General features: G+C 45.5%; 1 protein-coding gene across 5 annotated transcripts in view; it reads right to left on the bottom strand.

Annotated features, from left to right (window-relative positions):
- The window catches only part of GNPAT (glyceronephosphate O-acyltransferase), a 159,557-nt gene that overhangs the window by 135,454 nt on the left and 10,360 nt on the right, over nt 1-13,743 (bottom strand). For 2 of the 5 annotated variants that reach the window (XM_072141109.1, XM_072141107.1), the window contains exon 2: nt 12,399-12,586. The exons of the other annotated variants lie outside the window; for them this stretch is intronic. In XM_072141109.1, coding sequence (XP_071997210.1) covers nt 12,399-12,431 — 33 coding nt within the window. In that variant the 5' untranslated portion in view covers nt 12,432-12,586. The remainder of the gene's footprint in view (nt 1-12,398; nt 12,587-13,743) is intronic. 5 annotated transcript variants of the gene reach the window in all.

Genomic DNA, 13,743 nt, shown 5'->3' with positions numbered 1-13,743 from the left:
TTTAACAGGGGTCTGCACTGGCATTGTGAAGCACGCTATCGGATTTTGGTGCAGCTGCGCTGGCTTCCATGTGATACAAATTAGGGGGTGTGCTGTCAGATGGTCCGTCTGATTCAGACTGAGCGCGGGATTTAACTTTCAAATTGTGTCACAAGACAATGCACCAGGAAGTAGAAGGTGAACTCTGTAGGACCTGAGCAGGGAAGCGACATACACAGGATCTTAGTGAATCACGGCAGAGTGCATTATCGTCAGACAATGCACTTTTGGTGAACTCCACGGACCAGGTAAGTAAATGTGCCCTATGATCTCAGGATCGGAGGAGTCTTCTGAGAGAATTGTGGAGAGAGAGCTGGAGGCAATTTAGAAGAATGCAAGCTCTGTGTACCTTTAAGATGGGAGGACTGAGCCTCCTTAAAGGCATCTACCAGCTGCTCCTTGAAACAGGACAAGAATTCACCTGCTTGAGACTTCTGAGAGTCTGCTTGGTTAGATGCTATGCAACAGTAACACACCTCAGCTAGTCTGTCATCAGGACAGGTTGATTACACACACTGCAGAATCTGTGTCTGGTATTTCTTTTTTCCTTTTCCACTTCTATGGGAAGACTCAGAAACCTCATTATGGGAGGACCTTTGGAAGACACAAGAACAGTAAGGCACAGAACAAACAGCAGCTGGCATACCTGAAGGCAGCGCCAACGCTCTGACCTCAAACTCAGAGGGATTCTGCTGCCTGGCAAACGGGACGAGCCCAAATTAGCACCAAACATTTAAGTATGCAAGATCTTGTGAGAACATAGACTTAGTTTGCACATGTGCAGAAGGCCCGAGGTTGCTGGATTATTGCGGGAGTGAGAGTACTATGTGTAGCGATAAGAGGAGCCCAGGGATAGCGTGTGAAACTTACTGGCATCATGTAGGAGAGAGGGTTTTTACACTAACTCAGACAGCTACGTTCTCATGCTTTGTTACCCACGTGTGACTTACACCAAGATGTTTAACCTGGGTGGAGGTCGTCACACAATATCCTTAGAGAGGAAGGGGTAAAGCATGGGGCCAAGTTCTGCGCGCCTAGTAATTTGTGGAATGCAGACCCACTCTCTGGGGGGGAATAGGTAAGGCTGTCCGCCAACCCCCAAAGAGGACTCCCCTGGCACCAAAAAATAACATAGCTGAATGCCTCCCTAGAGTTTTCCATGGCATTATAGGTGGAACCATACTGTTGAGCCTATACAGCTTATTCATGTTTAGGCTCGTAAGAACCCTTTGTTGGCAATAAGACCTCAATAGGAAGTAATACGATGGGGTAGGGGGGGCAACCCCCTGGACCAGGCTCTTTTTGGAAATTTTACCTTAGAGAGGATATTCCCTGCCAACCCACTGGAGGAACAGGTCTCAAATACCTGAGGAATTTTCCATTTCTATAACCAACTCTTCTGTTGGTTATAAAATAAAATACAATACAATACAATACATGGTGCTCTGGGTCTCCTGCCTGCTTATGGTTGGAGCTACCAAGAGGTTAATCAACCTTCTGCTCTTCTAATTTGTCCCTTTGGCACTCACCACGTGATAAAATATATCTTCTTTATTTCTTACATCGTAGACATCATAGACAGGTACCACATAGACAGGGGGAGGAACGTGATAGCGCGGGAGCGCTAATTAGGGACGACTCGTTTCGCGCATCAGCGCTTCATCTTGCCTATAACTCTTGGCGTCCTCGTTGGGTTTTTAAGCCCCGGCGCCAGGAAGTGTTATTACGTAACTTAGTGCACACCCGCACCTTGTATCAAACACCATTGGATAAAAACAAAGCAAGGGGCGGGTTCGGGTTTCCGACTCCGCCCCTTGTAGTTACAAGATACTAGAACGGACTTGAAGGAGAACAGTTACATAGTTAATGACCTATGGGAGGACAGGATACGTCATAGGGGGCGGTGTTTAGATAAACTGCAACTCATCGCAGGAGCATGTCAGGCGGACCTGAAGGGAAACTTCTACATGTTCAATATCGTCATGAGCGACCGATAGGAGGCAGGTATCGTCTAAAAGGGGGTGTGTCTTGGCAGACTGTGAATCATTGCAAGGGGATACTGGACGGACCTGAAGGGGGACCGATGTATGACCATTTAAGACCCTGCCCAAACTTGTGAACAGCACTCATACATGGTCAACATGGGAAAGACAAAGGAGCATTCCAAGGCCATTAGAGACAAGATCGTGGAGGGTCACAAGGCTGGCAAGGGGTACAAAACCCTTTCCAAGGAGTTGGGCATACCTGTCTCCACTGTTGGGAGCATCATCCGGAAGTGGAAGGCTTATGGAACTACTGTTAGCCTTCTACGGCCTGGACAGCCTTTGAAAGTTTCCTCCCGTGTCGAGGCCAGGCTTGTCCGAAGAGTCAAGGCTAACCCAAGGACAACAAGGAAGGAGCTCCGGGAAGATCTCATGGAGATCAAGAAAGAAGAGGAGCCACAGAGAAGAAAGAAGACAGGACTCGCTGACATCGGTGAGCCGCGCTGACATCGGAGGGTGAGTATATAAGTTTATTTTTTTAAGTGCTGTGGGGGCTGGCTGTACACTACAGGGGGGCAGGCTGGCTGTACACTACAGGGGGGCAGGCTGGCTGTACACTACAGGGGGGCAGGCTGGCTGTACACTACAGGGGGGCAGGCTGGCTGTACACTACAGGGGGGCAGGCTGGCTGTACACTACAGGGGGGCAGGCTGACTCTATGCTACTAGGGGCTGGCAAGCTTTATACTACTTGGAGCTGGCTGACTATATACTACTGGGGGCTTGCTGGCTATACTGGGGGGGGGGGGGGGGTCTGTAACCAATGCATTTCCCAACCTCGGCTTATACTCGAGTCAATAGTTTCTCCCAGTTTTGGTGGTAAAATTAGGGGCCTCGGCTTATACTCTGGTCGGCTTATACTCGTGTATATACATTAACAAAAAAAACTATAATAAAACCCCCTAAAATTCAAATTGGCCCCTTTCCCTAAAACTGATATAAATATACTGTAAAAATCATAAACAAATTAGGTATCGCTATGTCTGAAAATGCCCAATCAAAATATAACAATGGTTTTTCATTGTGTTAAATCCCGTAACAGAAAATAGTAGCCAAATTCGAAAATGGCACTTTTTTGCTATTTAAAAAAATCTAAAATCCTATAAAAAGTATTTGAAAGGTCGTAAAGTCCTAAAAATGGCAGCATTGAAAAAATCAAGTCACAAAAAGAGATACCACCCACAGCTCTGTACACAAGTATGAAAAAGTTTTAGCCCCAGAAGATGGCAAAATCAAAAAGAAAATTTTTGCACAGGAATAAAGTAGACATGTCATTTGGGACGCACAGTGAAAAAAATCCAAGCCCACAAGAAAATGGTGCAAAAGCGTTTTTTCCCCATTTTCACTGTATTTGGAATTTTATTTCTCGCTTCCCAGTACACGATATGGAAAATTAAATAACATCACTATGAAGTGCAATTTGTTTCACAGAAAACAAGCAATCACAGAGCTCTGATTTTTGAAGGTGGGGAGTGAAAAATGGAAGTGAAAAAACTAAAAAAGATTCTTAAATAAACTCAGGATAATAAAATAATAAATACAGCATTGCACAGATATTCCAACCTGTCTCTGATTAGATTATCAGTTATTTCTCCTATCTGCTCAATGCAGAAATCTTTGCCCCTTTGCCCTCCATTACAAGACGAGCTCACACACAGACACTTTGTGCCTGCAGTGTGCACTGACTTGCTCTACATGCTCTATGATCTTTATAGCAGGGGAGGCATATAGCAGAGCGGACAGTGTTTAATATAGCTCAGATGTAGCAGGGCTGAGAGTGTCAGTGTGTTGTATGAATCTCATGGATCTCATCTCTGATTGGTCTCCTCTCTTTTTTTTTCCTATGTGTCAGATACTAGTAGAATCTTCAGAAATTGAATAAAAGTGTAGATAAGCATGTACCCTGATAACCTAACCACATTGTCAGCACACAGGAAACATAATGTATCTGCTTAGAGAGTCCCCGCCCATACCCTGGAATTTTACATTGACCACCACTGAGTGATAGGAGCTAAAACAGCCATAAAACTGAGCAATATTGTAGAGTGTCACAGTTCGTAGGGACGAACTCAGAGTCTCTTTGGGAACAGTCAGTGGACCCTGTGGACCACCGAGGGAGATGTTGGTACTAGTCGACACCCGGGACTGGAGTCTAAGTGGCACCTGGTCTTCACCAGAGCCCACCGCAAAGCGGGATGGTCTTGCTGCGGCAGGTTGCAACCCGGTCGTTCCATGGGTGCAACTAGGCCCGCGTAAAGGATATGCAGGAAACAGTCTGAGCCTGGGATGACAGCAGGAACATGGAGGAACACTGGTAAAGCTGGCATGGACTGAAGACACCGCTGGACTGGAACCTTGAAAGGCACAGCAGGAACACCGAGGCAGGGTGAAGACGCTGAGCTGGCACACGACACAGGTAGACAGGAACGGACAGGCCCATGGAAGAATGCTGGTGACTTGGTAGTGTCTGGGAATGCCAGAGACACACAGGAGCACCAGGGAAAGCTGGAGACACAGGAGTGTCTGGGAACACTGGAGACACAGAAAACACAGGAGCGTCTGCAAACGCTGGAGACACGCAGGAAGGCTTTCTCTTCTTTAAGAGTAGCTTTAAGAAGCTAGGTCTGGAAACCCTGGAAGGTCCTAGGAGAAGATCCGGCAGGGAATGCTGGGAGCTGCAGGATTATATAGCAGAACCGGAAATGCCACCGCCAGTCAGGAGGACACTGGCCCTTTGTATCCCACAGAGACGGCGCGCATGCACCCTAGAGAGCGGGGAGTGCGCGGCCTAGTAGGTCAGGAAGCAGGAGCATGAAGAGGCGAGTCCGGGCCGGGGGGGGGGGGTTGTCACGTCATCAGGGAGGGCACGGGTGTGCCCGCAATCCGCAACCAGGATCGTGGGAGCGGCTGTGACAAAGTGAGGGGGTTAAAAATTATGTTTATTATGTAAACATCATTAGGGGGTTATAATTTGAGAACTTTCATGAGCAAACCCCTTTAAGAAATCATAAATTGTATATAAATTTGCAAGGTCTTAATGCCTTTAAAAAACTTTCGCCATATTCTTATTCTTTATCTACTTTACTGATTACTTTTTTATACTTGTATGGAGCTGAGTCATGTTTAATTTTTATTTGGGACTAGCTGTCTTTGTATTGCTACCTGTCACGGGTGCTCCTGCGAACCATGTCGCGGATCGCGGGTACACCTGTGCTCCACGGGCTACCAGTACCCATCTCCCTGCCCTGACTTACCTCTCCTGGCTCCTGTCTGTGCTCCGGGTCCCGGAGTGTATGTCACACATCTCCTTCCTTCCAGGCCGTGCACTCCCGCTGCTAGGGCGTGCGCGTGTGGACTTCTCAGCGTCCTCCTGATTGGTGCTGGCTAATCCGGCTCACCCTTTATAATCTGGGAACCTCCCTTTCTTCCTGGCCAGATCTTCAGCATTCCAAGGAACTTCCAAGGTTTCCCACACCTCGCTTCTCACAGTGGTTCCTGTTGAAGTGATTGCCCACCAGTGTTTCCAGACGCTCCGGTCTCCCAGCGTTTCCAGACCCCCTCCAATTTCCTCCAGCGTTTCCAGACGCCTAGGTTTTCCTCCAGCCTCCAGCGTTCCCATACACTCCTGGTGTGTCCTGTCTTCCAGGCGCCTCCGTGTCTCCTGTCTCCAGTGTTCTCATACGCTTCCTGATGTGCCTTCCAGGGTTCAAGTCCAGCGGTGTCTTCAGTCCTGTCTGCTAGCATTACCAGTGTTCCTCCATGTTCCTGCTGTTATCCCAGGCTTGGACTGTTTCTCGCACATCCCTGTACCTTGGCTGCCACAGCGGGCCTCATACCGTCTCGCGCAGTGGTCCAGAGGGTCCACAGACTCCTCCCTCCAAATTCCCATAGAGACTTTCCTCCCGGGTACTCCCAAGTATCATCCTGTTTTCTGTGTTATCCGTGACAGTAAGATCCGGCCATGGACCACATCATGGACTGTTCTAAGGAATCATACCAGTTGCTGACAGATCTTCTCGCCTAGCAGGCTCATCTGATTTTTTCTTGAGTACAGGATCTGAGTACCATTGTCACCCTGCTCCGACAGCTACTAGACACCCGGCTACCACAGGCTCCACTTCTGCAGCTTCCCAGTGCTGCTCCGGCTTTCCAAGAGCCACTCCAGCCTGCCTCCATGCCTCAACAGCTGTCTAATTGCCAGCAACTTCAAGTCCGGCTTCCATGTCTGCCTCGCTTGGCTCCGGTGTTCCAAAAGCCAGCCACTGCTTTCCCAGACGCCTCTCCAGAGTCTCCGGCTTTCCCAGACGCCTCTCCAGAGTCTCCGGCTTTCCCAGACGCCTCTCCAGAGTCTCCGGCTTTCCCAGACGCCTCTCCAGAGTCTCCGGCTTTCCCAGACGCCTCTCCAGAGTCTCCGGCTTTCCCAGACGCCTCTCCAGAGTCTCCGGCTTTCCCAGACGCCTCTCCAGAGTCTCCGGCTTTCCCAGACGCCTCTCCAGAGTCTCCGGCTTTCCCAGACGCCTCTCCAGCCTCCGCAGCTTCCCAAAGCTGTTCCAGCTTTCCAACAGCTGCTCCTGCCTCCGCAGCTTCCCAGTGCTGCTCCGGCTTCCAAAGAGCCACTTCAGCCTCTGGCTGTACTGCTTGCAGAGGAGTCTATGACAGTTTGTCCTGTTTCTGCTTTCGTTCTCAGGTGTCCCATCACCAAGATGAATTGCAGGAGGTGAAAGAAGAGGCTGAAGAAGAAGAGAAGAGGGGCCCTAAAGGGGGGCTACTGTCACAGGAGCTCCCGCGATCCATGTCACGGATCGTGGGTACACCTGTGCTCCGTGGGCTGCTGGTCCCCGTCTCTCTGCCTGGACTTACCTCTCCTGGCTCCTGTCTGTGCTCCGGGTCCCGGCATGTAGCCCGCACGCCTCATTCCTTCCAGGCCCCGTGCTCCCGCTGCTAGATTTTCAGACTTCTCAAGATTTAAGGGCCAACGTCCTCCTGATTGGCACTGGCTAGTCCGGCTCACCCTTTATAATCCAGCACCTCCCTTCCTTCCTGGCTGGATCTTCAGCATTCCAAGGAACTTCCAAGGTTTCCACATCTCGCTTCCCACAGCGGTTCCTGTTGAAGTGATTGCCCACCAACGTTTCCAGACGGCTCCGTGTTCCTCCAGCGTTTCCAGATGCCTCCATATCTTCCCACATGCTCTTGGTGTGTCCTGTCTTGCAGCGTTTTCAGACGCCTCCGTGTCTCCTGCGTTCCCATATCCTTCCTGCTGTGCGTTACCAGTGTTCCTCCATGTTACTGCTGTCACCCCAGGCTTGGACTGTTTCCTGCACATCCCTGTACCTTGGCTGCCACCACGGGCCTCATACCATCTCCTGCGGTGGTCCAGAGGGTCCACAGACTCCTCCCTCTGGACTCTTCCCATAGAGACTTTCCTCCTAGGTACTCCCAGGTCCCTTCCAGTTGTCTGTGTAACCCGTTACACTGCCACTTTGAGAACTGCACAGCATCAGAAATGTGATGATTTAGACATATTTCATTGTTACAATGTTCACTGTATTTTTATATTTTCATAGATTGATCATTGGAACACAGGAACACATAACATTCTTATTATTTGCTTGGGACACCTCTGATTCTGTAATTTGTGTTAGCTCAAGTTATATTAGTTAATAAGTGCTGAAGGGGAATATGTCCACAACAGCTCTACAGAGCTAAAGAGACATATGTAATAAGGCTGAGAGGACAGATATAGAGGTCTTGGGTTACCAGGTCCACCTAAACTAGCTGACCTTTACTACATCTTCCTACCTCAACTAAAGGTAGACAAAATGTAGTAGACCTGACGTGAATATGTGTAGCAGGTAGACAGATGTAGCTTCAGAGCTGCTACATCTTTTCCCGTCAGCTCTGCTACATCAGTCTACAGCGGACTGATGCAATAGAGCTGAGGTAGATGATGAGTTGAGCTGACGGGTAAAAGGGTTAAAAGGGTATTCTTATCTTGGCACTGACATTTAATAATAATAATCTTTATATAGCAACATCAAATTCTGCAGCACTTTACAAATAGGGAGTGTATACAAATACAATGGTACATTACAGAGTACAAACAGTCATGTGGAACAATAGGTGTGATTTCATAAAATTAATCTGCCCTATATACACATTTCTTAAAAAAGATGTTATGTAATGAATGTTTCAGTTTAAAGAAAATGTTGTCTATTAAAAACAAAATTATTGCCCTTGGATTCAACCACTTCTGATAGAGATTGTATGAAATGTCCAGGAATTATACTACAGCTGTGGTATTGGTAGCTGAATCCAGTTGTCATAAAGGTCTCATTTGCGCATCTATTGGCACCTCTGCCAGAGGCGGTGGTCATATCCAAGGACATTTATGGGTATATTTATGGGAAATTATATCACACAGGTACATTATTATTAATAAAATGTAATTGAAGAAATGTATGTTTATGGCAGATGAATGTAATCAAATGTGAAAGCAGAGATGAAAATATCCCTTATACCTTTAAATATAGCCAATGCACACATTGCATACATACACAATCTATATTGTTACAAAGGGTTGGGCTATTGTATGGGTATGTAAATCCTTAATATAAAAAACACCATATATAGAAACACTAGATATTCAGGCTACAAGACACACCTCTAGTTTGTCTATTTATGAAAAACGGAAAGAGACATGGGGTGAGGTCACACTCCTATACCAACACATGGACATATGGCGGACACATGTGTATGAAGACATGGCATAAATAAGAGCAACGGAAGATGCAGAGAAGATGAAACCTCCTGGCCTACACAGAAATATAATCTCAAAAGTATCTGACTGACTTAAACATGTGACAGATACACTCTTCAAATATTCAGTTTTCCTGCAAGCTGGTCCTTCTGGTGTCCCCCAATGTATTTGGGAAGAGTATATTCAAGGACACCAAAAATAATTATTTCATATTGAAAAATAATAATTAAAGGGGTTTGCCCATGAAAGAAAGTGCTTAAATTTTAATCCCCTAGTGATGTGAACACAATAAAGATAATTTTTAACCTTTTACTTTGCAATTTTAGTCAGTTTTATTGTTGTTTCTGGTCCCACTCAGTGATGGTCAGTGTAATATACCAGAGTGTGGGCGGGGACTCTAAGTAAAAACTTCATGATTCCTCTGTGCTATGAGATTCTGAGTGCTGACAATATGCTTAAATTTACCAAGTACAGGTTTATCTACAATTTTACTTAGCTTCTAAACTTTCTATCAGTATCTGACACATAGAAAAAAAAAAAAAAAAAAGAGATGAGACAGATCAGAGATGAGAGATAGGATAGATGGATATGAAACACAATAAAACTCTCAGCTCTGCTAACTCACTTAATCAATAAAACACAGCTCTGCTATAAAGACCTTATCTGTCTGTAGCTTGTAGCCTCCGGCAGGAGGCAGAGAGCACTAAAGTGTGCAGATAGAAGCTATTCATGTGAAGAATCCAACCAGAATCAGAAGATCTAGGGACAACCAAATTTGTACACACCAGGACTAATAGACATTTGAAATGCTGTTTTTTTGATAACAGTAAATATATTTAAGAATATTGGGGCATATTTGCTAAGGGCTTTGCGCCGCACTTTAGTCGGACTGTTCATGTTCTTCATGGCTAAAACGGCTTGAACAGGTAATTGTGTGCACTGCGATTGTGGCGCACGTGAACCTTTTGTGGAGCAGCTGCACTGGCTTCCATGTTACACAAATTAAGGGGCGTGCCGTAGGACGGTCGACTGATTCGAATTGATCGCTGTATTTAACTTTGAAATTGTTTCGCACGCCCTTTTAAAGATGCACCATAAAAAAAGATTATGAATTTTAGAGAACGCAGGCGGGAATGTAAGTAAAAGTACCCCATTGTCTTAGTGGAAATACTCCTTTAATAAATAATGTGAGAATGATTAGCTCATAGTCAACCAGATTCAAAAAGTGTTAAAATCAGAGCCCTCTCCATACAAGGTGGGTGTTTGCTGCATATTGCAGTAAACACCCACCGGTAACACACGCGGTCAATGCCGGAGGCATTTAAAGAGTAACTGTAAATGTTTTTTTTTCCACAAATCAGTAGCTCTAGCATTTGATTTTTCACCTCAGACATCAAAAAGACTAAAATCCGCCCTGCTTACATCTCTCAGGTTCTCCATATCTTCCTAATCCTGCTGTGCTGGCCAAAAAGGACCTTAGAAAGACTGTCAAAGGTACTGAAAGGTCAATTGTTATACATGTTTGTCGGAAGTCGGCAAATATGTATTACCAAGGAGACTAGAGAAGGTATGCAATTGTCACTATATGCAACTATCTCTCTTCTAGTGACACAGATAGAGATGAACACTTGTCTGTGTTCCTCTCAAAGTCCCAGAGGCACCACCCCCTTTGCCCCAGATAGCCGTTAATAAAAATTCAGCATGCACATACCGGTACTTATTCACCCTCAAAAGCATGTAATATACCCTCACCAGGCACATTTACATACACACTCACACACACAGAAGGGCACTAACAAGAACCAGAACTCTCTCCCATCTATATTGTCCCACCACACTAAAAGAACCAGAGGAAGCTTCAGCATAATCACCTTCCTCAGCCCCAGTATATAGATAGAGGCTGTCTTGGCTTCACAAAGACAAATAAACTTACAGCACTAGTGATCCAGAGGAGGGAGAGCAGCATTAAGTGATTTCCTTGTGGAAACTTTGCCAATTAAGCTCATCTTGCAGGCTTGTGGAGACTTATAGCCATTAATGCTCCATGAGGGGATTCTAGGAAATACGCAAAAGAGTTTTCCAGGATGGGACAAGGAAAGCCTGAAATTCATGCTTCATTGTAAGGTGGGCGACCTTAGAAGCCAGCAAAAAATGCGTGGTTTTCCATCCTGGAAAACTCCAGCACTCCGTGTCAGAACCTACAGTGATGACACAGAACTGGCAGCCCTGAAACTCATGCAGAAATTGATTTCAGCTGTGGTGGATCCCCAAAACTCCTGGGACCAAGAGCAATCACCAAACGTATCCCGTTTTCCCTACTAGCTATGCCTCTGAGTTGAGATATTAATAACTGTGCTGCGGTGGGAGTAAACAGCACTGCAACGCAACAATATTAATACCTGACTGCTGCAGCTTCTACAACTTCTAGGCAGCCGTTACATGCCACAATTAGTGTTATTTTAAAGCGACAGCTGGCTGCCTTCAATACAATAATTCAAAGATAATACAAAGATGACAACACCTTATCAAGCAGGGAAGGAAGGAATCGCAACTCATCTCATGACAGGTACCCCTGATGAATGTAGATACAGGTGGTACCCTACTTAAGGACACCCGACTTAAGACCCATAGTTAAAGACGGTCCCCTCTGCCCACTGTGACCATCCTCTCTGGATGCTTTCCTTTAGTCCCAGACTGCAAAGATCAGCTGTAAAGTGTCTGTAATGAAGCTTTATTGATAATCCTTGGTCCAATTACAGCAAACAAATTTTGAAACTCCAATTGTCACTGGGGCAAAAAAAAAATTTTTCTACCATTATAAAATATACAGTTATGACTAACATACAAATTCAACTTAAGAACAAACCTACGGAACCTATGTTGTATGTAACCTGGGGACTGCCTGTATATTGTAGCCAGAAGGAGCAGGGCAGTGTAACATGCAGGGGAGCCAATTCATGGACATATCATCATGAAACAATTTGTAGAGATAGATAATACTGGGGACAGTGCGACTTTTTTGCATTATCTAAATAACTGTTAAGGCAACTTTAAAGTCATGTTATCTACTGCATCATCTGTCGATATGAACATGTATCTGACCATTCTGCATGTAAAACACTAATCTAGTACCATACTACAGCTGCACTGACATGGTGGTCACCTTCCCTGTTCTAGACCAACAGATATGCATACTGCATATGAGGGTACACATTGCAGTCTCCAAAATCACCTAGGAAAAGGAGTGCTGCATATGTGATATACCCCAGGGACCTCTCTGCTGATCTCTAGGCAACCTGACTATTGCAAGATAACAATCAATAAGATGGAAAATTTGTAGAGCTGACCACTACATTCCTATGGAGAACACTAGTAGCTGTCGCTGCCAGTGCTGGAGGACAGAGATCAAAGTCCACTGTGACAAATTAATGTTTCCAGAAAACAAGCTCCAGGCTGCTGATGCATTAACCCCCTACTCACTGGAATGACATGCAGGCATCTCACTCCATGTAGCTATTTGGAAAACTTTCATTTGCTGGACTGAAGCCTCTAACTTACTAGAAAGAACTTGCCCATCTTCAGTTCTGCCATCACAGCATGTGAGATTGCAGCTCCGCTTCACAGTGTGTGCACTCAGGGTAGGGAGGGTAAGCCACCATTACACAGAAGGCAGCCCAACTCGTCACTTGCTGCAACTTCTGGGACAACATAGTGTATAATCTCCTCATCAAGATTCCGGTCAGAGTCTACGGAAGCCGGGCAAAGTCTCAGTTATTATTCTGGCAGTAGATACTTATGTTAATGATACAGAGCTATTTGTAGCATTCACTGGTGCACACCAAATAAACATACAGGAGAAATAGGAATAACAGTTACTGTGTTATAAGCTTATAATTAGATCAATAAATAAAAGTTAATAAAATGGAGCAATTTCTACTTCAACTTAATGTTCAGTGCCTATAAGTAGTTAGGAGTAAAGATATGGATGTGCTGTAGGCTTATGTATGTCATAAAATGAGGAACTGGGAAAGTGGGATCCTCTATGGATATTGGAATATCTATAAACAGCATCACTTTCCAGTGATGCCAGGCATCTTGTTTCGATATTGGCAGCAGCTATTTTTCAATTTTGACATGTACAAATAAAATTGAAATTACAGCACAAAGAATTATAATAACTAGAGATGGGCGAATCGATTTTAACGAATCGAAATTCGGTTAGAATTTCTGGAAAAATTTGATTCGTCATGAAGCCGAAGTTTACAGTGAACAAAGTTTTTTCCCCTCTTATTACCAAAATGGGCATGAGTACAACGTGTTACATGGCGGCCATTTTCTAATCTCGGCACTTCACACTGCAAGTGCTGCCTGTAGCGTATAGCAGCTTCTACTGTACTGTGTTGTTAAATAGAGTAGATCCGTGTCAAATCAACAAAGTTGAATAACCAATATGTCATAGAGGTAGCAGGTGGAGCAGGCACAGGGGCACAGCACAGTAAGGGGACGTCGCGGCATATGTGGCTCTGTGAGGCCAGAATTGCCGTTGTTATCTAGCGGCAGTGTGTTGATAACCAACCCAAAGGTTGTCGGAGAAACTGCTCCGTGTCATGCAAGAAGAAATCAAAGTGTGGCTTTCTCAGCAACAACCGAAAATCGGAACCATGGTGACAGTAAACAAGCCCCCATGTTGCTCCCATTGTCTAAGGGTCCCACATCCGCATTTTCCTTGGGTTTCCTGACTTTCCGGGGATCGCTCCGGGGATTGTGTCGCAGGCGACACAAATAGGGGGGCGGGCCATCGGACAACGTGCGGGATTTAACATTTAAAATTGATTTGCAAGCCAAGCACTTACATGCACTAAGAAGAAGGTGGTGAATTCCAGCGGACCTGATCAGGGAAGCA

The sequence above is a fragment of the Engystomops pustulosus genome, chromosome 3 (genome assembly GCF_040894005.1).
Source record: "Engystomops pustulosus chromosome 3, aEngPut4.maternal, whole genome shotgun sequence".
In the NCBI taxonomy this organism is placed as follows: Eukaryota; Metazoa; Chordata; class Amphibia; order Anura; family Leptodactylidae; genus Engystomops; species Engystomops pustulosus.
Note: the sequence above shows the minus strand (reverse complement) of the source record. Positions and strands in the feature narration are given on the sequence as shown.